Below are 26,977 nucleotides of genomic sequence, written 5' to 3' on the forward strand. Positions count from 1 at the left end.
ATTCTGCTAGGAAGACTTGGATGGGGGGACAATCCAGGGAAAGCTTCACAGAGTAAATGACATTTGAAATGGGTTTTCAGGGGCATCTGGGTGGCTCAGTGTGTTAAAGCCGCCTTTGGCTCAGGTCATGATCTCAGGGTCCTGGGATCAAGTCCTGCATTGGGCTCTCTGCTCAGAGGGGAGCCTCCTCCCCCACCACCACCTATTTGTGATCTCTGTCAAATAAATAAATAAAATATTTTAAAAATTGGGTCTTCAAAGACGAGTAGGATTATCAAAAGGCAAAGAAAGTGGGAAGAGATTTACAAGTGAGGAAAAGCATAACATCAAATGTTCAGAGCTGGGAAAGTGAACAATTTTGGTTTTTTGCTTTTGGGGTTTTTTTTTTTAAATAATGAATAACCCAGAATGACTTGTGTGTGGAAGGGCATGTGGCCTGTTTAATTATTGAATGAATAAATGAATTAAGAATTAAAGTAAGAAGGATCTTATATACCACAGATTGTACGCCACAAGGCATTTAAACTTTATCTTGTATGCAGTAGGGAGTCAAAGGAATTTTATTTCATAGGAAAAAGGCATGATCACATCTACAATTAAAAACAAACTAGTAAAAACCCCATCTGCAAGTATTATTTTTAAAAATGGGTGAGAGGGGCGCCTGGGTGGCTCAGTGGGTTAAAGCCTCTGTCTTCAGCTTGGGTCATGATCCCAGGGTCCTGGGATCGAGCCCCACATCGGGCTCTCTGCTCAGCAGGGAGCCTGCTTCCCCCAATCTCTCTGCCTGCCTCTCTGCCTACTTGTGATCTCTGTCAGATTAATAAATAAAATCTTTAAAAAAAATAATAAATAAATAAAAATAAAAATGGGTGAGAGCATAGAAGGGACTGGGAGCTGAATGTAGGAAGACCAGGTGGGAGGGTTGTGCAATCTTTAGGAAAGAAACAATTAAAGGCTGGAGGGGATCAACAGCAGGTAGGATGAAGAGGAGTGGGGTGGATTTGGAAGATATTTTAGAAGTAGAATTAGTAGAACTTGGTGATTGCTAGATATGGAAAATTATGAAAGATTTGGAGATCACACTATATATTCTGGCTTAAAAAGAATGAGCTATTTTAACCAAGATACAATACACAAGAGGAAGGGTTGAATTTGAAGGAAGGAGATTAAAAGTTCAGTTTTGAATGAGTTCAAAGTACCTATGGGATAGCCAAATGAAGATGTTTAACAGAAAAATACTTCATGTATCTCAGAAAATACATAAAGACAGAACTGCTAGATCTAGATGCTTCAAAAGAGCAGGGGGTCTCCCCTGTGACCATACCTTAGAATCACCTCAAAGTAAAATGAAAACCTGCTGAAGTCTAGGCCTTACTCTGCCCTAAATAAATCAGTATCTCTGGGTGATGAGACTTGTACAAGGGTATCTTTTAAAAGCTTCCCAGGTGATTTTAATAGGTAACCAGGGTTGAGAAAGACTGACAGCGAATAGTTAATACCAAAGGAATGAAAACTCAGGAAAAATAGAGGGAGCATTAAGGAGAACATGCTGGGGGAAAACAACAACTTTTTAAGGACAGTCAGGAGAAAATGAAGTAAAGATGGAGACTAAAAAAGACATGGATGTATCCAAGATAAAATGATATCACTTGAGCAAGAGAAGAAGAGAGTGTCAAAATGGAAAGCATGTCTAACAGCATCAAATGCTCAGTAGTGTCACAAAGTACCAACCTGGATTGGTTTAAAGATGAACTAGTTGTCACCTATTAAAGAATGGAACAGTTCTACCTAAAGGGAAGAGGGAGAGACAGGTCAAGAAAACTGTGGATCTTTTGAATAATGTTCAGCCTTAGCAATGGCTAAATGCCCAAGAAAGAAGCAAGGATGTTAAAGCAGAGTGGCTAGGGGAAGTACCAAAAGTAAAATCTGCCAAAATCTGTAACTTTTTTCTGCCTTGAGCCTCCCTATGGAATTGCTTGATGAACAACTAGCACTAGGCCTCAGCGTCACCTTCTTTGGGAAAAATGGAAAGATTCAGAGGTGGTGCTACAATCATCTAAGCAGAGTAGCTCTCACAAACTGGAGAATCCTCGAGGGGGTACTTAATGCATGTGTGCAAAGATCAGCCCAGACACCAGCACAGAAACTATAAACGCTGTTATTCCTTCTCCTGTCAGACTCAAGACAGCCACATGATGGTAAAATGCTACTTCAGAACTATAGAAGGAATGTATTACAGTGCCACCTGCTGGTAATACTAAGACCAGAAACAAATTCCTTTACTTCTTAAATTTAATTTAAATTTTATTTTATTTTATTTTATCTTAGAGGAGGTTCAGGTTTATTGAGATATAATTAACATATAATGTTGTGTAAGCTTTTTTATTTTGTTTTATTTTTATTTTTTAGTTGACATATAATGTATTATTGGTTTCAGACTTATTTTTTAATCATTAATTCCCTGAGGCTTAAGATTGAAGAACACAAACTTAATTTGTGTAATTACTTGGTAATCTCTTTTATTCAAAAGATATTTTCATATTGAAAATAAAGCTCTGATTGAGCTTTATTATAACAAATGGAAAGTATGTGAACAGAAACACTAGAAGCCCAAGACTAGAATGTCCCCTCAACCTTGCCCCTTGTTTTCCAATTTGAAGCAACTCAATCCATATTTCCTTTCTAGACTCAATATATTTCCTATAATTTTTAAAACTGGATATATATTCAAGACACCATCTGCCCAGCTCCTTCTTTCTGTCCAAATATGTCTCCTCAACTAGTTGAATCTTATACTATTCTCCAGCCAATCTGGGCTACTTAGTACTCAAAAATAGCCTGAACTTTAAGCATCCATACATCTGCTCTTGCTGTTCCCTCTGCTAAGAATATCACCCCCATCACTATCCCCACCCAGTCTTCATAGTCAATTTCAAATGACACCTCTCCCATGAAGCCTTCCCTAATTATCCTCATCCTCATCTGGAAATAATTTATTTTTCATCTAAACCATACCTGTTCCTCTTTTATGACTTATTATTTTATACCTTCTATAAGAGTTATAAATAAGACATATCCATGGTGTAGTGAAAGAGCATGAATTTTGGAATCAGTCCGTGGTCCAAAACCTGGATTAGCCATTTAATAGTTGGGGATCTCAGATAAACTTATCCTCCCTTATTTTCAGGTTTCTCATCTGTAATATGAGGACAATGATGCCTACACAAAGGAGCAGTATGGCAGAGAATTTAAGAGAAGGACTCTGGAGCCAGATTAATTTGGGTTTAAATCCTGTTTTTTCCTTTACTCGCTATATAAAAGTGGTCAGTTAGCTACTCTAAGCCTCAGTTACCCCATCTGTAAAACAAGACAAGAGTGGGACCTACTACCTCAGTGTTTTTGTATGAGGAAACAATGTATGTAAAGTGCCTGGCACATAACTGCACTCAATGCATGTTAGTTTCTCCCTTCTCCTATGATTTACTGAAATCCATGGGGACAAAGAGCACGCCTTAGCCATTTCGGATTACCTCAGGTGTTTAGGACAATATTTTTTTCTTTTTACAGTCAGCTTGCATGTTTGGCAAATTAATAAATCCCATGTTTCTATGACATTCCTTAGCAGAATTTAGTTTCAGGCACTGTCTCATTCTCCACAAACAAATGATGCCAAAAATACATCATTCATCTCGAGGGTTTAATGGGTGTCTCTTAGAACCATGTGTTCTTGTCTGTAATCATTTAGGGAGAACACACATACAAGTCTCCTAAGTCACACCCACAGGAAGAAGCAGGGCTTGACTTTTCTTAGCCTGGGGGAAGGTCACTGAATTTCAAGACATTTATTTTAGACAGAGCAGTTCTGGTACAATCCTCACAAAGTGTGCTTCTCTGTGATAGTTACATATAAATATATAGAAGCAAAAAAAAAGGCAAGAATCAAAATATGAACAAAAGTTTAAACCTGCCTATTTAGTATTCCTCTAATGGACTAAGGGTGTCATGCATAATTTAAGAAATCTCTGGATGCCAGCTTTCCCCAGGGACCAAACTACAATAGATAGTAATGGTGTACTTTTACAGAATACATATTTCGTCTCGGGCAAATTACACCTGTAGAAGTCAACAGAGCCACAAGGGATGCACTTTAGCCTGACATGCCTACGTGAGCTGCGTTATGATAGAAACTAACCTAGCAGAAATTACAGCCATTCAAAGCTTCTCTCCACTCTGGAAGATACACTATCCTTTCATTCCAAAACAACAGAGTAGAAAAAAGCCCATTCACTGAAATTCTTGGCTGTTCTTATGGATGGGCTAAATCCCAAAATCAAAATTAATAGAATGCTCAATTTATTCTTACTTCTCTCTCATTCTTCCTCCTTATGGACAGTAACAAATCCAACATGATACAAAGCTTGGTAACTTCTGTATTTGGATGAAACTACAGAGCTGGATAAGATCCCCACATGGAACTCTTTTCAGACTTTCCAGCACTTAAATTCATTAAATATTTTAATTAGCTTAATTATCCACACATTTTCATTTAAAGAGAACCAGTATCATTGAGGACTTCAATATTTTAACCATATCAGATCTTGCTGATGTTGTACAACAACCCAAATAATGAATTTAGGTCTTAACTCACATTTTGTCCTGTTCCTTCACCATCCTTTGTTGCCCAGCTTAATAGAATGGTCAGAGATCTAACCATATGGATTGCTCTGCTGCTGATTTTAATCTCAATCTCTCTCTCCCTCCCTCTCACTCTCTTCCTCTCTCTCTCTCTCTCTCTCTCACATACACACACACACTTCTAAGGAAAATACACATATAACCAAGATGGGGGTTTTAGTAAACAATGAGATTTTTCTCATTTGGATTTAGATTGACAAAAATTCTTTAATTGACAATTATAGTTAGTAAATGTATAATGAGAGAAGAACTCTGATATTCTGTTCATGGAACTATAGATTTGGTACAGTGACAATGGTAGGCAATTTGTCAACATCTTTTAAGATTTTAAATAAAAATTTTGTGCAATATTTCCACTTCTAGGGATCTATCCTACAAAAAACCCAAAAACCTAAAGATAAAATCATAACTTCTATAAATAAAGCACAGGTTTAAATTTATAATAAATCCATACAATGGAAAACTGGACCATATTTAAAAGTTTGAGTTACAGAGGTATTGCCAAGGATCTGAGGATATAGTATAAATCACATTAAGTGACAAATCAAGTTGGAAAATACTATATGCAGCATGATTCTAAGTTTGAAAATTACATGTTTTAGGCTATATATGCCTATCTGTCTATCTATCTATCCACCCAAAGAAGCTACCTGGAAGAACCTATATGAAATGCAAAGAGTTATCACTGGAAATGAAATCATAAAAGAGTTTTCTATTTTGATGTTGTTTGAACTTTTATTAAACATAATATATTATGAGAGTAAGAAAAAATATCAAAACAATCCTACTTCATTTCTAAGATACAGTAAGTGAAAAAAACAAGAAGCAAAGAAAAGAAATAGATGGGTATATTTTGCTACATTTCAAGTATGAAACAAGGGGAAACAAAATATACATATTGATTTGTGAAAAGAGGAAACACCAGAAACTAAAGAAATTGATTATAAACAGTGGATATGTGAGACCAGGAGTTAGAAAATGGTATGCAAACAAGATTTCTTTTTTTAATGTTAGTCACCATACAATACATTAGTTTTTGATGTAGTGTTCCATGATTCATTGTTTGCATATAACACCCAGTGCTCCAAGCAATATGTGCTCTCTTTAATACCCATCACTGAGCTAACCCATCCCCCCACCACCCTCCTCTCTAAAACCCTCAGTTTGTTTCCTGGAGTCCATAGTCTGTCATGGTTTGCAACAAGCAAACAAGATTTCTTTGATTAATTTCTCTTTCAATAATTTTGAAATTTCAATTATATAAATGTTTGATGCTTTTGAAAATAAAATTTAACCAAAAAGTATAAAAAAGCAAATCAAGTACAGACACAAATTAACTTATCTATTGAATTAATAATAACATAACCACAGAGAAAATTAATTAATTCAAGTAAATTTTGAACACAACACTCTCACTATACAGATTTAGTTGGATGAGTTTGAAGGACAAAAAGAATTGTAAAATATCATGTACTTTTTAGTAAGTTTGTTGTTAACAGTAGTTTTGGTATAGTAGTTCTGAAACTATTTTGCATGAATTATAGGAAAAAATAATTAAGTATGTATATTGATGTTAATGAGATGAGTTTTACACATAGGAAAAGAAGATAAAAATATGGAATGGGTAAAGGTGAAGAACCCCGTCATGTTACATTTTAATCAAAAGTATCCAAATTAAATCAAATTTTTAAAGTTTTTTTTATTTGAAAGAGAGGACAAGAGAGAAAGAAATCACAAGAGGGAGGGGCAGATGAGAGGGAGAAGCAGACTTCCCACCCGCTGAGCAGGAAGCGCACCAGGGCTTGATCCCAGGACGCAGAGATTGTGACCTGAGCAGAAGGCAGACATTTAACCAACTGAGTCACTCAGGTGCCCCATTAAATCACATTTTTAAGAAATTGTTTCTAAATATCTTTTTCCACCAAAAGAAATCAGTAAAAATGGCTACTTCTAGTGCTGGGACAGAGAAAGTATGAAGGTAAGCCTGGGGCATCTTTATAACAGAAAGCAAGGAAGTGCTCAAAGAATGATGGGGTATCAAAAGGTAGCAAGAAAATTTTCACTTCAGGCTATAATGAAATAACAGGAACCAGACTAGCTCTCCCACAAAAAGCAATGATAAAAGTGGACAAAATATATGAAGCAACTGTTTACAGGTGGTACAAGACTGTGATCTCAGAAAAAAAGGAAACTCATGCAGTGAGCCCAACAGCCATCCCAGCTCTCCACTTGAAGACAATTCGCCAACTATGTCACAGTGAATGAGAATCCTAACAGAGCCTAGCTATCCTGCTGAGCTGAAGTTACAGAGATCAGAGCAGCTAAAATGGCTGGAACCTTCAGTTAAAGAAGAGAGCTCCATAAAGGGGAGCCCAGGAAATCTGTATGGGGGTTCTCTATGAGACCCTGGCTGAAGATTGAACTGAACCAAGCATAGAGCAAGACTGCCAAAGGTTTATCATCAAAAAGTGATCATTCATTACACAGTTAATGACAGAACAGTGATATTAGAGTACAAAGAGTACTAAGAAACACTTTAACATCTGGTCATTCAGCTAAGACTACAGAAAGGTTCTGCTTTATAAGAAACAACTACGTCATAAAATAAAGCCTACTCTAGATTCTCCCTAATGAAGCCTAAAATCAAGCTCTGATAAGATCCACAAGGGAGAAAAAGGTTAGAGTTCAAATCCCACTAAGTTAAAGGTGATTGAGACTTACTTTGGGTTTTCCACAGATATATTCTAACAAAGGATAAAACTAAACACCAAAAGTTCAAGATTAGTAACTGGACTACTGCTAGATCACAATACCCTTTAGAGGGACATAACAGAATCTAGTATCCCTATAATGTACTATCAAAAATTTCTAGCACTCAATAAAAAATAACTTGACATGGAAAAACTGTAATCCACATGAAAGATAAAAACTTTGAAAAAAAAAGTTTGAGATGGCCCAAACATTGGATTTAGCAAAGACTTTAAGGCAACTATAATAAATATGTCCAAGGAATTAAATGAAATATTCTCAAAGGCATAAAGAAACGTATGGCCTCAATGAGTTACCAGATGATAAGTATCAACAGAGAAATGGAACCTATAAAAGGATGCAAAGGGAAATTTTTAAAACTGAAAAGTATAATAATTGAAATAAAAATTTCACTGGATGGGTTTTAGCAGATAGTAGAATAAAGAATCAGTGATACTGAAGACTGTTAATAAAAATTTTCCAATCTGAATAAAAGAAAAAATAATTTAAGTAATATGAATAGAATCTCAGAACCTGAGGAATAATTGTAAAACAGTCAAGCGTTCTGGTAATAGGAGTTTCAGAAGGAGAGGAGATTAAGAATGAGGCAGAAAATATCTAAAAATAATAAACATTTCTCAACTTTGATGAGAAACTTTAAAAGTTCTAGAGTTTAGGCTATATGAAAAATGATCAATACAAAGAAGACAACTAAACATATGATAGTCAAAGCTCTGAAGACCAAAGAGAAAGAGAAAGTCTTAAAAGCAGCCAGAAAAAAAAAGACATTACATACAAGGGAACAATGGTAAGATTGTTCACTTGGCTTCTCATCAGAAGCTATAGAGACTAGAAAACAATGGACTGGCATCTCTAAATAATGAAACTTTCAGCATACCATTCTATATCTGGAGCAAATAACCCTCAAAAATGAGGTTAAACAAATACATTTTTATATAAACAAAAGTTGAATTCTCTCCAACATACTTGTGCTATGACAAAAGATAAAAAATGTCCAACAAACTGAAAAGGAATGACCAAAGGAAAGAAGAGCACTAGAAATGGTAAATACATAGAGAAATGTATAAAATGTTTTTCAGTTATCATAATTACTTAGAAAATTAAAACTACTTAAAGCAAATAATTACAGTTCAAGAAAGTGTTTATAATATATGTAGAAGTAAAATACATGACAACAATACCATGAAGGATGAAGGATTGCATAAATAGAATTATACCATTGTAAAGTTATTACATTTGTGAATGAGAAGTAGTAAGTGTGGGTGTGAAATACGATGTATAAGTAGGAAGGGAGAAGTATAAATCATGAAGTGATAAGCAAGAAAAGGAAAGTAACAAATATGATGGTTCATGTGTAAAATATGTAGTGGTACAATATAAACTCTAAATAAGCTTTATAAAGTTAAGGATGCTCACTGTAAGCCCAAGAGTAGGGGACAGCAGATTTTTTTCTGTAAAGGGAAAGACAGTAAGTATTTTTTAAAAGATTTTATTTATTTGACATACACAGAGAGAGAGCAAGAGAGGGAATACAAGCAGGGGCAGTGGGAGAGGGAGAAGCAGGCTTCCCACTGAGCAGGGAGCCCAATACAGGGCTTGATCCCAGGACTCTGGGACCATGACCCTGAGCTGAAGGCAGACACTTAATGACTGAGCCACCCAGGAACCTCAAGATAGTATTTTAAGCATTGCTGGCCACACAGTGTAGTAACTACTCAACTCTGCTATTATAGCACAAAAGCAGCCATAGACAATATGCAAATAAATGATCGTGACTGTGTTCCATTAAAATATTTTTTACAAAAACAGGAAATTGGCAGGTTTGGCCCATCAATGGACCACCCAACGATGGTCACAAGCTATCATTTGTGACCTCCAAACTTAAGTACCCACTAAAAATATTTAAAAGTTACACTTATAAAGTCAATAGAGAACATTAGATAGAATACTAAAAATTATTGTTAACCCAAAATAAAACAGAAATGGAAAACAGGTAAAAAAACAATAACAAAAACTAGAAGAGAAAAATAGAAAATGGAGACTTAAACATATAAGAAATTATTTTCACTGTAAATGGACTAATCACTTTATCTAAAAGACAGACATTGTTAGACAGGATAAAAAGACACAATAATATGCCATCTATAAAATATGCACTTCACATTTAAAGCTACAAATAGGACAAGAATAAAAGGATAAGAGGGGCACCTGGGTGGCTCAGTGGGTTAAAGCCTCTGCCTTCAGCTCAGGTCATGATCCCAGGGTCCTGGGATAGAGCCCCGCATTGGGCTCTCTGCACAGCAGGGAGCCTGCTTCCCTTTCTCTCTCTCTGCCTGCCTCTCTGCCTACTTGTGATCTCTGTCTGTCAAATAAATAAATAAAATCTTTAAAAAAATAAAAGGATAAGAAAAAAATATGCCATAAAAACAGTAAGCATATATCAACAGAGCTCTATTAACATAGAGCAAATTCAAGAAAAATAGCATTATAGGAAATAAAGAGGGTAATTCTTCAGGAAGACAAAATAATTCTAAATATGTTTGCAACAAATAAGAGCATCAAAATTCATGAGGTAAAGTTGACAAAAGGGAGAATGAGACAAATCCACAACTATAGCTGTATATATTAATAACCCTCTTTCACTAATTGATAGAATAAGTATCCAATAAAATCAGTAAAGACATAAAAGATAGAAAAAACACTGTCAGAAAAGAAAAGAAAAGAACACTGTCAACTATCTTGACTTGATTGAAGTTTACAGAACACTGCATAGCATAGTATGCAAGTACATATGGAATATTCATCAATAAAGTCCATGTGCTGGGACATAGAAAAAAATCTCAGTAAGTATCAAGAGACTGAAATATTATAGAATACATTCTCTGACTGGAATTAAATTTGAAATAATACAAATAAGATATCTACAATATCCTTCAATATCTAGAAATTAAATAACACACTTTTAAAAATTTTCAGCTCAAAAAAGAAATAGCAAGGGAAATTTAAAAATATTTTGACCTACATAATAATGAAAACACAATCGATCAAAATTTTGGGTTCACAGCCAATGCATACTTAGAGGGACATTTTTAGTTTTAAATGCCTTTATTAGAAAAGAAAAAGATACTTAAGATCTGTGATCTAAGTTTCCACCTTAAGAAACTAGAAAAAGAGTAACAAATTAAACCCAAAGTAAGAAAAAAAGAAAGAATAAAGAATGGAGAACGAACAATTAAATAAGCAACAAAGAAAATTAACAAAGCCAAAAGCTGGTTCTTTCAAAAGATTAATGAACTTAATAAACCCGTAACAAGCAAGACTGATCCAAAGAGGAAGAAAGGAAGGAAGAAAGGAGGGAGGGAGGAAGAGAGGGAGGAAAGGAAGAAAGGAAGGGAGAAAGAATGAACAGAAATGAAAGTGGGGATAATATTACAGATTTTACAGATATTTGAACAATATTAAACGAATATCTTTTTTTTTTAAAGATTTTATTTATTTGACAGACAGAGATCACAAGTAGGCAGAGAGGCAGGCAGAGAGAGGAGGAAGCAGGCCCCCTGCTGAGCAGAGAGCCTTATGTGCAGCTCTATCCCAGGACCCTGGGATCATGACCTGAGCTGAAGGCAGAGGCTTTAACCCACTTAACCACCCAGGTGCCCCTATTAAATGAATATTATGAGTCACTCCATGTCGATAAATTTTAAAACTTAAATGAAATGAATAAATCCTCTACAAAACCACAAATTACCAAAATTGACCTAAGAAGGAAGAAAAATCTGAGTAGCTCTATACCTACCAAAGAAATCAAAGCATCAATAAACAAAAACTTTACACAAATAAACATCAAGTCCAGATAATATCGATGGTCAATACCATCAAACTTTTGAGAAAGCAATAATGCCATTCAGAAAACAGAGGAGGCCAACAATGGTTCCTAAGAGGAGGCCAACACAATCTTAACACCAAAACCTAATGAAAACATTACCAAAAAAATTAAACAATATCACTCATGAATACAGATGCAAAAATCCTCAAAACAACCAAAAATTTTTTAAATAAATCCAGCAATATATAAGATGAATAATACATCATAATTAACTAGGGTTTATCTCTTATAGCAAGACTTGTTCAATATTTGAAATTAATTCATTTAATTTACCATATTAATATAATAAAGGAGAAAATCATTGTCATCTCAATAGTTGCAGAAAAAGCATGCAACCAAATTCAATACCAATTCATAATAAAAAAATCTCAGCAAACTAGGAACAGAAGGGAAAGTCCATAATCCCTTAAAGATTACCTATAAAAACTCAGAGCTAGTATCCCAGGGTCCTGGGATCAAGCCCTGCATCGGGCTCTATGCTCAGCGGGGAGCCTACTTCCTCCTCTCTCTGCCTGCCTCTCTACCTACTTGTGATCTCTGTCTGTCCAATAAATAAATAAATTTTTTAAAAAAGGAGGAGAAAGGGAGAAAAGAAAACATGCAACAGAATGTTAACAACTACTGAATACAGATGAAGAGTATATGGGTGGCCATTGTGCTATTGTTGTAACTTTTCTATAGGTTCGAAAGGTTTCAAGATTATAAAAACATAAAGAGAAACTAACTCTGTCTGACAGCATAATTCCCAAGTTCTGTTTTCCCCCATGGGATCTTTCTAGAATTCTCTTCTGGCTACCTTTTGCAGTCATCCCTCTAGATTACTGCAAAGTCATCATTCATCACTATTCTGCTGAAAAAAATAAACTCTGCTGCTAATCTATACCACTGGAACCAGAACTTGGAAACTGCTTTAGCTTGACTTGTTTTGCTTAGCCAACTTCAACTGTTTCCCATTTGCTGACTTACATCTCTCCCTAGATACATGTGCCATACTCACTGCCACCTCTTTCTGTTCACACACAATGGTCCCTCTCCCTTACTCCAACCCACTCTTGTTCTACCTGCTGTCAGGCCTTCCCTCAAGCCTCTCATCTTCTACAGAATGTCCAGTATTGGTCCTGCCTTTCTCTGACTCCCCCAGCTTTGGAGGACTTGTGCAAGTTTAATACTGAATCAAATTATCTTGTGTTACTCTGAGTCTCATATGTGAAGCATCCTCCATTAACAGTATTTCCTCCCAGTTAAATGGATCTCTTATTTTATCATGCATTTAAGTGACTTTGTAGAAAAAAAAATCATTCATAAATATATGTGTAAATACTAAATATATCTATAAATGATAAACATCATTACAAATTCTTTTCTAATTTTGATTAGAAAATGCATATTTTAACATCACTGTGTACCAGGTTTTTTGCTTAATATTATTTATATTCACATTTCTGTATATCAATATGGTCTAAATACTGGTCATTTTAATAGCTGTATACTGTTCTCTCGGGTTAACACGATTTGTTTAGCCATTCATTTATCTCCATGAGATTAAATATTATTGAAAAGGGGGGTTCGCTTTATTTATTTATTTATTTATTTATTATTTTTCTGTGTTTTCCCTACCGTCTTCCCCCACCATAGGGCTGGTGTAATATTTCACATATAGTAAATATTTCATGACTGGCTATGCCTTTGGCTGTATAAAATTCAATGACTAAGAGTCCTAAAATTACTTGCCCTTCAACTTCTTTAATAAGGGTGTTTCATCCAGCTCCAATCTTTCTCACTGATCTCGCTCATCTCTGACTACTCCTTACTTGCTGTAAACTTTGTCCCAAACTCCTTTAATCTTATACCAGCTCCAATGACTAAGCCAGTCCTTCCTGTACCACTTTCCCTTCCTTCCAAGATCCAATTTCCCCCATGGAAGTCACCCTAACTAAAGAGGTAAAAGTATCAAATCTCAGATTATCCACTTCAGGTAAAGAAGAGATCATGGGAGGTAGTTTTCTCCTTGATCTGAGCTTATTAGAATAAGTTTAAAAGATGAGACTTCAATAACACCCTATTGATCTTCTAACTTCTAATCTAGTGCTCTTGCATTCCAGAGCTAAAGGCACAATGTGAATATCCTCAGAGCAACATTATTTCTAACCATTATTTTATTTTATTTTTTATTTATTTTTTAAAAAGATTTTGTTTATTTATTTGACAGAGATCACAAGCACCAGAGAGGCAGGCAGAGAGAGAGAGAGACAGAGAGAGAGAGAAGGGGGGGAGCAGGCTCCCTGCAGAGCAGATAGCCGGATCTCAGGACCCTGAGATCATGACCTGAGCTGAATGCAGAGGCTTAACCCACTGAGCCACCCAGGCGCCCCTCTAACCAATATTTTAAAATAAAAGATTTTGTCTCCTTTTTAAGAATTCAAAGCATGATAGTTCATTTTATTTTTAATTATATAGCAATCATTTCACAAGGAAAGTTATTTTGTTTACATTTAGAAGTTGTTTGAGATATTCTTTATAGCTTTTGCTAGAAATGTAAATTCACATAGCCTCTATTTCTGTCTTAAGATCTTCCTCAGTCATATGACTAGAAATTCTAAAACCAAAGAATTTTTAGTGAAAAGAAACTGCTACTGTCTCAACAACAGTCAGAAAACTCCATAACTCTATAAACCTATAAGCCAAATCCTCATGTAAAGCCATTCTCTCATTACATGAAATTGGATGTTCAACTCATTCCAAAATGTATCTATAAGTACCCAATATGTGACAGCAGGCCTTCACATCCTCCTTACCCTTAGGGACTGCGTTTTCCTAGTTGATTAAGATATTTTGGTAGCTCTGCAATTTTCCTTCAAACACCAGATCACTGAGAAGTTGCTTTGTTATAATCATCCTCCAAATGTGCTAATTGCAAAATGACCCAATTTGGATTCAGAATTAAACATACTTTCTCATCAAACTGGTCACCCTATGCCTTTCTTCTCTGATAAGGAGATCCAGGCTGGGGGGATCCTAATGCCAACAACTGCCTAACCCAGCTCACATTTTTCTGTAGTAAAAGTCAGAGAAAAGCAAAGGGGACAGTTTAATGTCCCCCAAAATGAAAACAGTATATATTCTGGGGACATAATTTTGAGGTAAAAAGAAATAACTATATAGAAGCCCTTGAGTGTTCTCTTCCTGAGGGAGAGCTTTTTCTCCCGCCGATCCTATTGAAAATTAGTTTTAGATACATGTGTCCTCTACTAGGCATTTCTGCTATTAACCTTTGTCAAGATATTAGCCAATTCCTTGCCATAAAGAATGATACCTTTAAGTAAAGTAAAACTATTTTTAATGGAGTAGACTCGTCAGATAACCTTATCTAGCTTTAAATTTAGAGAATGCCAATGCTAAAGGATCTCATGAGTATTCTGTGATGATGACAAGCTCACACTTGGTCAAATAGCTACAGTCCTTAAAACTAGATGCTATGCATTTTAGTATGTCCTTATGAAACTTCAGAGCCATTTTTGCTGTTCCCCTATGCAGGGTTGATAGTTGGGCTTGCCCAGTGTGAATGGGTATTACCTAGAAACATAACCTATGCTGCAGCTTTAAAAACTGTATTGTATATTACCAGAAACTAGGAGGTTCATTTCAATATATGCCCAAACTAAACTTTAAAAAAAGTTGAGTCTTTTATTCTTTTCCTTGATTGACAAGTACCGAACAAGATGTCATCCCTTGATCCTGTGTCTTGTGCATAAAAGAAGCCTTTGGCATTAGTAGTTGTAGAGATCTTAGCAAAAGAGATCACTGCCTATAATAAACTGCACAAAAATCATTATAAGTGGCTTCACATCTCACACTAAACAGTTATAAATGTTAATGAGTAAAGAGCACATTCATTTTTCACTTGGGGGAAGGGAAGCAAGGGAAGAAAATAAAAGTTCTGAGTTCTGAGGCAGGGGCAAGATGGCAGAGAAATAAGAGACCCTATTTCAACCAACACCCTAAAGTGAGCTAATTATCTACCAGAACACTCTGAACACCCATGAAATCAGCCTGAGATGTAGGATTGTATACTTCTGGATCTCTATGGGGGCAGAAGACGCCAGTCAAGAGGTAAAGCGAATGGGAATCAAACTGATATCAGAGTATAAACAGAAGGGGGAGGGAGCCAACAGAATCAACCCATTGGAAAGTACTACCCCAATATGAGAGTGCCTTGATTTTGGGCCCAGCATTAACTTAGAGTCTGGTTAAAAGCACTCAAAAAAAGCAAAAGATCTTAAGGGGCAACCGGTGGAATCTGGCAGTCAGGGGCACAGGCCTAAGCCCATGGACCCAGGATGGCCACTGCCAGAGACCACCCATGCCAGAGAGTGCAGCAAAGCCTCCAGGCCAAGGTCTCTGAGCCACCAGAGGATTTCCACAGGTTGCACCAGCCCTGGGCCAGGCGCCCTCCACACTTGAGGGAGTCTGATGTGTGCATCAGCTGGCGCTCTCTAGTACCACAGCATTTTACACTCTGAGCGTGCACTGCACGACCAGAGACTGAATTGCGCTCCCCACCCGCACCTGAGAGTGCCCTGTGTGGGTGCTAGCTGGTGGGTGCTAGGACTGGCCTAGAGTCTAACACTCCCAGCCTGGGCTTGAAAATCTCAGCGAGCTATCTCTGGTCTACTGCAGTCACGGCAAAGGCAGCCACTGGAGGGGGACTCCCTGGACCAATATCGCTCACAGTTTTAGTCACACCTGAGTGCAGAGACAAGCGGGAACACTTTGGGCAACCTCTGAGACTGTGGGTGGGGGCGTACACTGCCTGTGGGAGGCTCAGAGGATTTTGCAGAGTGGGAGTCTGTGTGTTCTGGAACACCCAGAGGAGAGCAGACTGAGGTTCTCCTCTGAGATGGAGGTCTGAGTGCAGGTTGCTTTCCACTTAAAGCCCCAAAAAGCTGCCAAAGGACAAAAACCTCCAAAGAACAAAAGCCTGAAAAACCCATTTCAACAGAGCCCAGCCCCTTGATAGGGAGCAGGAGGACTCAACCCAAGCAAGACTGACTGAAAAACAGTGCTGCAGGCCCCTCCCCCAGAAAGCCAGCCTAAAAACCAGGAGGACAACCACCACAGGGTCCCCATAAAACTGTAAATCCCCAGTATCAGGGAACACAAGATATTAAGCTACCCAGATTGCCCTAAAACCTGTATATTTCATAGATACAACTTTTATTTTTAATTCATTCTCACTATTATTGTTCTTTTTAAATTTTTTTAACCTATTTACCATTATTACAATGGGAGGTTCAATACAACAAATTCCATAAAACCTTTTAACTTGAACTTTTTTCATACATATACCTGTTTTTTTTTTTGCTTTTTTACAAATATACATATAGATATAAACTTTAAGGTAATCCTCTTCCTCTAACCAATACTACCCCTATATATAAACCACCTTTAATCTCCCTTTATCTCTGGAAAGTTGAGTCCATTAACAAAGATATCAAGATATACCCAGGACGAATCAAAATAACCTTCCTCACCCACATGGAGGATTAATAACCACCCTCCCATCTTTTTCTTCTGTCAGTGTTTCTGTGTATTTGTTGTTGTTCTGGTATTATATAAATCTTATACTTGGACTTCATTTTGACTGGGTTCTTTTTTTCTTGTCATTTACTTTTGTTGGTCTTTTAGTTTGTCCGTTTTTGTTTGCATACCTTATAAATCTTCCCTTTGGGGCCCGTTCTGGCTGGGTCTTCTCATTTTTTTTCTGTCTCTCTCTCTCTTTTTTCTTTCTTTTTGGTGGTAACTTCCAATTGCTCAGAAGCATTCCAAGGTGCACCTTGCCTGGATCACAGTTGATATATTCAGCTACACATCACCTCAACCACCTCTCACCAAAATGACCAGGAGGAGGAATAACCAACAGAGGAAAAATTCAGAGACTGTGCTCTCTCCATCAGAACTATTGGATATGGACATAATCAGTATGTTGGAAAGGGAATTCAGGGTGACAATTATCAGGCAATGACTAGGTTGGAGAAAACAATTAATAACAACATAGAATCTATTAGGGCAGAAGTGAAAGCCAACCAGAAAGAAGTTAAAAATGCTATCAATGAGATCCAGTCTAATCTAAATTCTCTAAAAGCTAGCATAACCTCAGCAGAAGACAGAATTACTGATCTAGAGGACAAAATGATAGAGAAAAAGGATCAGGAGGAGGCACGGTATAAATAGCTTTGAAGCCATGAAAACAGAATTAGAGAAATAAATGACACTATGAAACCTTCCAACATCTGAATTATTGGGATCCCTGAGGGGGTGGAGAAAGAGAGAAGAATAGAAGATATAGTTGAACAAATTCTCAATGAAAATTTTCCCAATCTGGGGAATGGAACCAGCGTTCATGTTCTAGAGGCAGAAAGATCACCTCCTATGATCATAGAATCTAGAAAGACCTTGAAACGCCTGATTGTGAAACTGATGAATCATAATTTTAGACACAAGTTCTTGAGAGCAACTAGGGGGAAGAGATTCCTTACATACAGAGGAAGGTCCATCAGAATAATGTCAGACCTGTCCACAGAAACCTGGCAAGCTAGAAAGGACTGGAAAGACATATGCTGGGCACTAAATGAGGAGAACATGCAGCCAAAATACTTTACCCAGCAAGGCTGACATTTAAAATGGATGGAGAGATAAAGAGCTTCCAGCAAGGTTTAAAGAGTATGTGACCACCAAACCAGCACTACAAGGAATATTAAGGGGGGCTATATAAAAGAAGAAAGAACCCAAGAGTGACATACAACAGAAATTTACAGAGACAATCTATAGAAACAAGGACTTCACAGGCAACATGATGTCAATAGAAACATCTTTCAATAATCATTCTCAACATGAAAGGCCTAAATGCTCCCATAAAACAGCACAGGGTTGCAGATTGGATAAAACAACAGGATCCATCCATATGTTGTCTACAAGAGACCCATTTGGAACCTAAGAATACATCCAGACTGAAAGTGAGGGGATGGAGAAACATCTTTCATGCCAATGGGCCTCAAAAGAAAGACAGAGTAGCAATTTTCCTATCAGATAAATTAGATTTTAAACTAAAGACTGTAGTCAGAGATAAAGAAGGATACTACATCATTCTTAAAGGATTTATCCACCAAGAAGATCTAACAATTGTAAATATTTATGCCCCTAATACAGGAACAGCCAACTACCTAAGACAACTGTTAATCAAGATAAAGAGTCATATTGATATGAACACATCAATAGTAGGGGATCTTAACATGCCACTCTCAGTAATAGACAGATCATCCAAGCAAAAAATCAATAAAGAAACAAGAGCGCTGAATGACAATTGGACCAGATGGACCTCATAGATATATACAGAACATTCCACCCTAAAACAACAGAATACTCATTCTTTTTGAGTGCACATAGAACTTTCTCCAGAATAGACCACATACTGGTCACAAATCATGGCTCAACTGATATCAAAAGATTGAGATTATTCCCTGCATATTCTCAGACTACAGTGTTTTGAAACTAGAACTCAACCACAAGAAAAAGTTTGGAAGGAATTCTAACACCGGGAAGCTAAAGACCACCTTGCTTAAGAATGTTTGGATAAACCAAGAAATCAAAGAACTTAAAAAATTCACGGAAACCAATGAGAATGAAGACACATAGGTCCAAAACCTATGGGATAAAGGAAAGTTGGTCGGTCCTAAGGGGGAAATACATAGCTATCCAAGCCTCCCTCAAAAAAATTGAAAAATACAGAATACACCAGCTGTCTTTACACCTTAAAGAACTGGAGAATCAACAACAGATTAAGCTAACCCCACACATAAGAAGGGAAATAATCAAGATTAGAGCAGAGATCAATGAGATAGAAAGTAGAGATACAGTAGAATGCATCAACCAAACTAGAAGTTGCTTTTCTGAAAGAATCAATAACATTGATAAACCATTGTCCAAACTAATCCAAAAGAAATGAGAGAGGACTCAAATTAATAAAATTATGAATGAAAAGGGAGAGATCATGACTAACATCAAGGAAATAGAAACAATCATCAGAAATTATTATCAACAGTTATAGGCCAATATGTTAAGCAACGTAGATTAAATGGATGCATTCCTGGATACCTAAAAACTTCCAAAACTGAATCAGGAAGAAACTGACAATGAGAATAGACCAATATCTAGTAATGAGATTGATGCAGTGATCAAAAACCTCCCAAAAAACAAGAGCCCAGGACCTGCCAGATTCCCTGGGGAATTCTACCAAACATTCAAATAAGAAATAGTACATATTCTCCTGAAGCTGCTTCAAAAAATAGAAACAGAAGGAAAACTTCCAGATTCTTTTTATGAAGCCAGCATTACCCTGATCCCCAAACCAGGCAAAGACCGCACCAAAAATAAGAATTTCAGACCAATATCCCTGATGAATATAGATGCCACGAGTCTCAACAAGATCCTAGCTAAGAGGATCCAACAGTACATTAGAATGATTATCCACCATGACCAGGTAGGATTCATCCAGGGGATGCAAGGGTGGTTCAACATTCAAAAATCAATCAATGTGATAGAAAAAATCAATAAAAGAAGAGAGAAGAACCACATGGTCCTCTCAATTGATGCAGAAAAAGCAGTCGACAAGATACAGCAACCATTCCTGATTAAAATGTTTCAAAGTATAGGGATAGAGGGAACATTCCTCAAATTCATAAAATCTATCTTTAAAAAACCCACAGCGAATATCATCCTCAATGGGGAAAAGCTGACAGCCTTCCCTTTGAGATCAGGAACACGACAAGGATGCCCACTCTCACCACTCTTGTTCAACATAGTATGAGAAGTCCTAACAACAGCAATCAGACAACAAAAAGAAATAAAATGTTTTCAAACATCAATGAAGAAGTCAAATTCTCTCTCTTTGTAGGTGACAAGATACCTTATATGGAAAACCCAAAAGACTCCACCCCCAAACTACTAGAACTCATACAGCAATTTGATAATGTGGCAGGATACAAAATCAATGTAATGAAATCAGAAAATACAGAAAGGGAAATTAGGGAATTGATTCCATTTACTATAGCACCAAGAACCATAAGACACCTGGGTATAAACCTAACCAAAGAGATAAAGGATCTGTACTCAAAGAGCTACAGAACACTCATGAAAGAAATTGAGGACATGGAAAAATGGAAGAGCATTCCATGCTCATGGATCAGAAGAATAAACATTGTTAATGCCTCTACTGCCTAGAGCCATCTATACTTTCAATGCCATCCCGATCAAAATTCCACTGGCATTTTTTCAAAGAGCTGGAGCAAGCAATCCTAAAATTTGTATGGAACCAGAAGAAACCCCGAATTGCTAAGGAAATGTTGAAAAAGAAAAATAAAACTGGGGCATCACATTGCCTGATTTCAAGATTTACTACAAAGCTGTGATCACTAAGACAGCATGGTACAGGCACAAAAACATATAGACCAATGGAACAGAGTAGAGAGCCCAGATATGGACCCTCAACGCTATGGTCAAATAATCTTCAATAAAGCAGGAAAAAATATATAGTGGAGAAAAGATAGTCTCTTCAATAAATGGTGCTGGAAAAATTGGACAGCTGCATGTAGAAGAATGAAACTCTACAATTCTTTTACACCATACACAGAAATAAACTTGAAATGGATAAAGGACCCCAATGTGAGGCAGGAATCTATCAAAATCCTGGAAGAGAACTTAGGCAGTAATCTCCTCAACATCAGCCACAGCAACTTCTTTCAAGATATGTCTCCAAAGGCAAAGGAAGCAAAAGTGAAAATGAACTTTTGGGACTTCATACAAGATCAAAAGTTTCTGCATAGCAAAAGAAACGTGACAAAACAAACAGGCAACCCACAGAATGGGAGAAGTTATTCACAAATGACAGTACAGACAAAGGGCTGATATCCAAGATCTATAAAGAACTACTCAAACTCAACATACACAAAACAGAAAATCATGTCAAAAAATGGGCAGGAGACATGAACAGACACTTCTCCAATGAAGACATACAAATGGCTAACAGACACATGAAAAAGTGTTCATCATCATTAGCCATCAGGGAGATTCAAATGAAAAACACATTAAGATACCACCTTACACCAGTTAGAATGGCCAAAATTAGCAAGGCAGGAAACAATGTGTGTTGGAGAGGATGTGGAGAAAGGGGAACCCTCTTCCACTACTGGTGGGAATGCAAGTTGGTGCAGTCACTTTGGAGAACGGTGTGGAGATTCCTTATGAAATTAAAAATAGAGCTTCCCTATGACCCTACAATTGCACTACTGGGGATTTACCCCAAAGATATATAGATGTAGTGAAAAGAAGCGCCATCTGTACCCCAATGTTTATAGCAGCAATGGCCACGGTTGCCAAACTGTGGAAAGAACCAAGATGCCCTTCAATGGACGAATGGATAAGGAAGATGTGGTCCATATACACTGTGGAGTATTATGCCTCCATCAGAAAGGATGAATACCCAACTTTTGTAGCAACATGGACGCGACTGGAAGAGATTATGCTGAGTGAAATAAGTCAAGCAGAGAGAGTCAATTATCATATGGTTTCCCTTATTTGTGGAGCATAACAAATACCATGGAGGACATGGGGAGTTAGGAGAAGGGAGTTGGGGGAAATTGGAAGGGGAGGTGAACCATGAGAGACTATGGACTCTGAAAAACAATCTGAAGGGTTTGAAGAGGAGGGGGGGGTGGGAGGTTGGGGGAACCAGGTGGTGGGTATTAGAGAGGGCACAGATTGCATGGAGCACTGGGTGTAGTACAAAAACAATGAATACTGTTATGCTGAAAAAAAAATTTAAAAATTAATAAATAAATAAATAAATAAAATTTAAAAAGACAGTCTCTTCAATAAATGGTGCTGGGAAAATTAGACAGCTATATGTAGAAGAATGAAACTCGACCATTCTCTTACACCATACACAAAGATAAATTAAAAATGGATAAAAGACCTCAATGTGAGACAGGAATCCATCAGAATCCTAGAGGAGAACATAGGTAACCTCTTCGATATCAGCCACAGCAACTTCTTTCAAGATATATCTCCAAAGGCAAAGGAAACAAAAGCAAAGATGAATTTTTGGGACTTCATCAAGATCAAAAGCTTCTGCACAGCAAAGGAAACAGTCAACAAAACAAAGAGGCAACCCACGGAATGGGAGACGATATTTGCAAATGACAGTACAGACAAAAGGTTGATATCCAGGATCTATAAAGAACTCCTCAAACTCAACACACAAAACAGATAATCATATCAAAAAATGGGCAGAATATATGAACAGACACTTCTCCAATGAAGACATACAAATGGCTATCAGATCCTCCAAAGCAGCAATGGCCACAGTCGCCAAACTGTAGAAAGATCCAAGATGCCCTTCAACGGACGAATGGATAAGGAAGATGTGGTCCATATACACTATGGAGTATTATGCCTCCATCAGAAAGGATGAATACCCAACTTTTGTAGCAGCATGGATGCGACTGGAAGAGATTATTCTGAGTGAAATAAGTCAAGCAGACAGAGTCAATTATCATATGGTTTCACTTATTTGTGGAGCATAACAAATAGCATGGAGGACAAGGGGAGATGGAAAGGAGAAGGGAGTTGAGGGAAATTGGAAGGGGAGATGAACCATGAGAGACTATGGACCCTGAAAAACAATCTGAGGGTTTTGAAGCGGCGGGGGGTGGGAGGTTGGGGGAACCAGGTGGTGGGTATTAGAGAGGGCACGGATTGCATGGAGCACTAGGTGTGGTGCAAAAACAATGAATACTGTTACACTGAAAAGAAATAAAAAATTAAAAAAAAAGAATGGCCAAAATTAATAAGACAGTAAACAATATGTGTGGGAGAGGATGAAAGGGGAACTCTCTTACACTGTTGGTGGGAATGCAAGTTGGTGCAGCCACTTTGGAAAACAGTGTGAAGATTCCTTTAAAAACTAAAAATAGAGCTTCCCTATGACCCTTCAATTGTATTACTGGATATTTACCCCAAAGATTCTGATGTAGTGAAAAGAAGGGTCATCTGTACCCCAATGTTCATAGCAGAATGTCCACAGTTGCCAAACTGTAGAAAGAATCAAGATGCCCTTCCACGGATGAATAGATAAAGAAGATATGGTCCATACATACAATGAAGTATTGTGCTTCCATCAGAAAGGCTGAATACCGAACTTTTAGTAACATGGACGGGACTGGAGGAGATTATGAGTGAAATAAATCAGGCAGAGAGGGTCAAGTATCAAATGATTTCACTTACTTGTGGAGCATAAAGAATAACGTGGAGGACATGGGGAGATGGAGAGGAGAAGTGAGTTGGGGGAAATTGGAGGGGGAGACAAACCATGAGAGACTGTTGGCTCTGAGAAACAAACTGATGGTTTTCGAGGGGAGGAGGGTGCAGGGTTGGGTGATCCTGGTGGTGGGTATTATGAAGGGCATGTATTGCATGGAGCACTGGGTGTGGTGCATAAACAATGAATGCTGGAACACTGAAAAGGAATTAAATAAAATAAAATGAAAAAAAAAAAGTTCAGAGTTCCATTGGTGATTCTACAATGAACAACTATGCAAGCTTAAATCCAGATCTCTTTACCTGGTAAAGGCCAAAGAACCTCACAGATTGCATGAAACAAAATTTTGCACTACAGATTTGCCAATGCAATCTTTAATGATAAGGTGAACTCACATAGGACCATCATAATGAGAGTGCAAATTAAGCTCCACACATACAGGCATGTACAAACCAACAACATCAACACATTACTCTTTCCTGCCTCCTCCACATATACCATAAATAAAAGCAAGAAGGCATAAGAAAAAAGACTAACTGTATTCAAACCATCTCCACTGTCCAGATCTGCAGGAAAAGTTTTGCTCCAGTATTATAATTACTTTTGCCCTAGGAGGTAGCTGAGGGTAAACAGATTGGGGCGAAGAGACTGAAACTATTCAAATGTATTCACTCTAAGTGAAATAGCTTTTTAGGTAATGTTTCTTCAATAAAGTTCACTGAAAACATGATACCACTTGGCTACACCAAGAAGACAAAGCTAAGAACCACTCATAAGCCATGAATGGCCTTACCCTTGATAAGAATAAAGAAGCAAAGCATTAAAAAGTTGATCTTTAAAGGACTCCAGTGCATCAATGATAATTTCCTCTATGTATATATTTTTAAAATCCTCTCTCTTTATAAATATTAAGCAAACCAAGGAAAGAAGAGAGAATATATATATACACAGCAGCTTGATTTGTGTCTTAGTTTGGATTTTACTTGAATTAAACTACCATAATATAGATGTCTAAACCTCAATTCCTCTTTTTTATTTTTTTCCTTTCAGATTCTGCTATAGACATTATGACATAACCAAGTAAGGAAAACGAGATCTGGTCCAAGTTACAAATAATATCTCTAAGCATTTTGTTTCGTCAATAACCAATTTGAACCAAGACTGAAAGTGAAAAATGTGACTTCAAAAGTGAGGCAAGGAAAGGCAGCCACATAAAATATGCCAAGTTGGAGATACTATAGGTAAAATGCTATACACAAACACAGCTGAAAGAGAGTCACAATACACAAAAACGTGTTAAACATATATGTAAGTCTTAAGGGGAGAAAAAGCCAATATATTGCTCTACCATTACCATTCCAGAATCCTTTGGACTTCAGCAGTGTTGTTCTATTTACTACCTGTGACTCATTTTTTTGAAAGACTTATTACCATGCTATCAATTGAAGAACAAGACTATTCTTTGGCTATTTCAATTAGCAAGTATTCTCACCTCAGAAAACAAACATTAACCAAACTCTAAGCTCTATCCAGCATTTATTGCATTGAAAAATAGGCATGCACTTTATTGCCTGGGTTTTATACTTACTGAGAAAGTGAAGAGTATACATTTAATTCTAGGAAATAATTGAATTAGAAGTGAGCAGAAAGCCCCATCATGGTCTTTTGTTTCCATGTGATAATACATTCTTCAGTGTCTTACTGGAATGATTGTAGATAGAAAATCAATTCTTAAAATCTCATGCATCATTTGTAATTATAGCCAGACTATATAATCAAAACTTAAAGACATATATATTCAAGTGTTATTAAACAATGTTTAAGCTTTGATTGGGATATCTACTGGCTATAGCTAATCTTTCAGGACAATCATGGCTGCCGGCCAGACCACCATGTTCCAAAAATAGATATTTATTCTCAAGAAATTCCTCTTCAGGCAATTAGCTAATATTTCTGAACTTGGAGGCTTTAAACTTCTGCCTGTTAGAGATTTGATACAAATGTGAAAATGTACCAAAAAATAAAGCTCACTAATATTTGTCAAAATCTTTAATTTAAACAGTAATGCTACACACTTAATTAAAGGCAAAGGTTATGTATCTTTAAAGGTTTCCTGTGTTTTCATTTGCAAATGTTTCTTCCCAGGTGTATAGTCACTAGCAAATGTAACCAACCCTAAGTAGGCCCTTAACATTTCATTGTCCACTGAGAGTATGCTGTCATTGAAGTTGAACAAAATTCCACCAGTTTCCCAACATTTTCTCAGTTGTAGGCTAAAACCTCATTCTTACCTTGGCTACTTTCCAACATAGCTGGAATTCAAAAACTTCTGTTTAAAGATATTCATAGTTAAGGGCACAAATGCTCTCTGGATTCTCACAAAAACTACACATTTTTGACCAAGTGGAGTTTGCCAGCAACTTACCAGAATTTCTCTTTGACACCATCCTCAAATTTGTGCTGACTACAGAACAGACCACAAGGGCCAAAAGAAATGGTGGCTTCATCATTCACTTTCCTTGGCAGCTGAAAAGTCAAAAAAAGAATATGAAGTTGGATCACAGATCTTGGCCTCAACAAAATAGCAGCTAAAATTTCATATATCTCAAAGACACTTTATAGAAACAATGACATTCTGGTGACTTCTGGCTTTCTTTTTATGCAAATGGAAGAAAACATGAAAGTGCACAGTTTAATCATACCAAAGTTCCCTACTTAAAACTTTTCAGTGGCTTCCCACTGAATATTGAGTAAAATCTGAATTCTTTCCACTAGACCATCAAGGACCTGAATGTGGAACCCTGGCTGCCTCTTTGATCTCATATCACACTTTATTCCTTTTGGCTATGCTCCAGCCACTATGAACATTTTAACTATCCCTGGAATGTGCCAAGGTCATTTCCTCCTCATGACCTTTACATTTTACCTTTTTTCCAGGATACTTCTCCCCACTTTTCACACAGTTCTTTAACATCCTATTGTCCTCTATCACACAAAAACACTTTTTCCAACTACCTAAAGTCTTACTCTGTCATTCTCTAGCTCACTTCTTTGCTGTTTTATTCCTAAAACTGATCAGTACGGATGGTTATTTTGATTGTTTATGTCACAAGAAGAATTTTTACTCAACTTTGACACTGATGTTTTAAAATTAACAATACTGAACTTTATTTTTTAAGATTTTACTTATGTCAGAGAGAGAGAGAGAGAAAAAAAAAGAAATAGCACAAGCAGGGGAAGTGGAAGGCAGAGGGAGA

At 36.9% G+C, this 26,977-nt stretch overlaps 1 protein-coding gene across 2 annotated transcripts in view; it reads right to left on the bottom strand.

Moving 5' to 3' along the window:
• IL1RAPL2 (interleukin 1 receptor accessory protein like 2) overlaps positions 1-26,977 on the bottom strand; it is a 1,238,422-nt gene that overhangs the window by 1,127,122 nt on the left and 84,323 nt on the right. For both annotated transcript variants that reach the window (XM_032846194.1, XM_032846191.1), the window contains exon 2: positions 26,146-26,246. Coding sequence is in view for 1 of the 2 variants with exons in the window: in XM_032846191.1 (XP_032702082.1) it covers positions 26,146-26,230 (85 nt within the window). In the remaining variant the exon portion in view is untranslated. The remainder of the gene's footprint in view (positions 1-26,145; positions 26,247-26,977) is intronic.

The sequence above is a fragment of the Lontra canadensis genome, unplaced genomic scaffold (assembly GCF_010015895.1).
Source record: "Lontra canadensis isolate GAN:19392208 unplaced genomic scaffold, GSC_riverotter_1.0 scaffold172, whole genome shotgun sequence".
NCBI classification, from domain to species: domain Eukaryota; kingdom Metazoa; phylum Chordata; class Mammalia; order Carnivora; family Mustelidae; genus Lontra; species Lontra canadensis.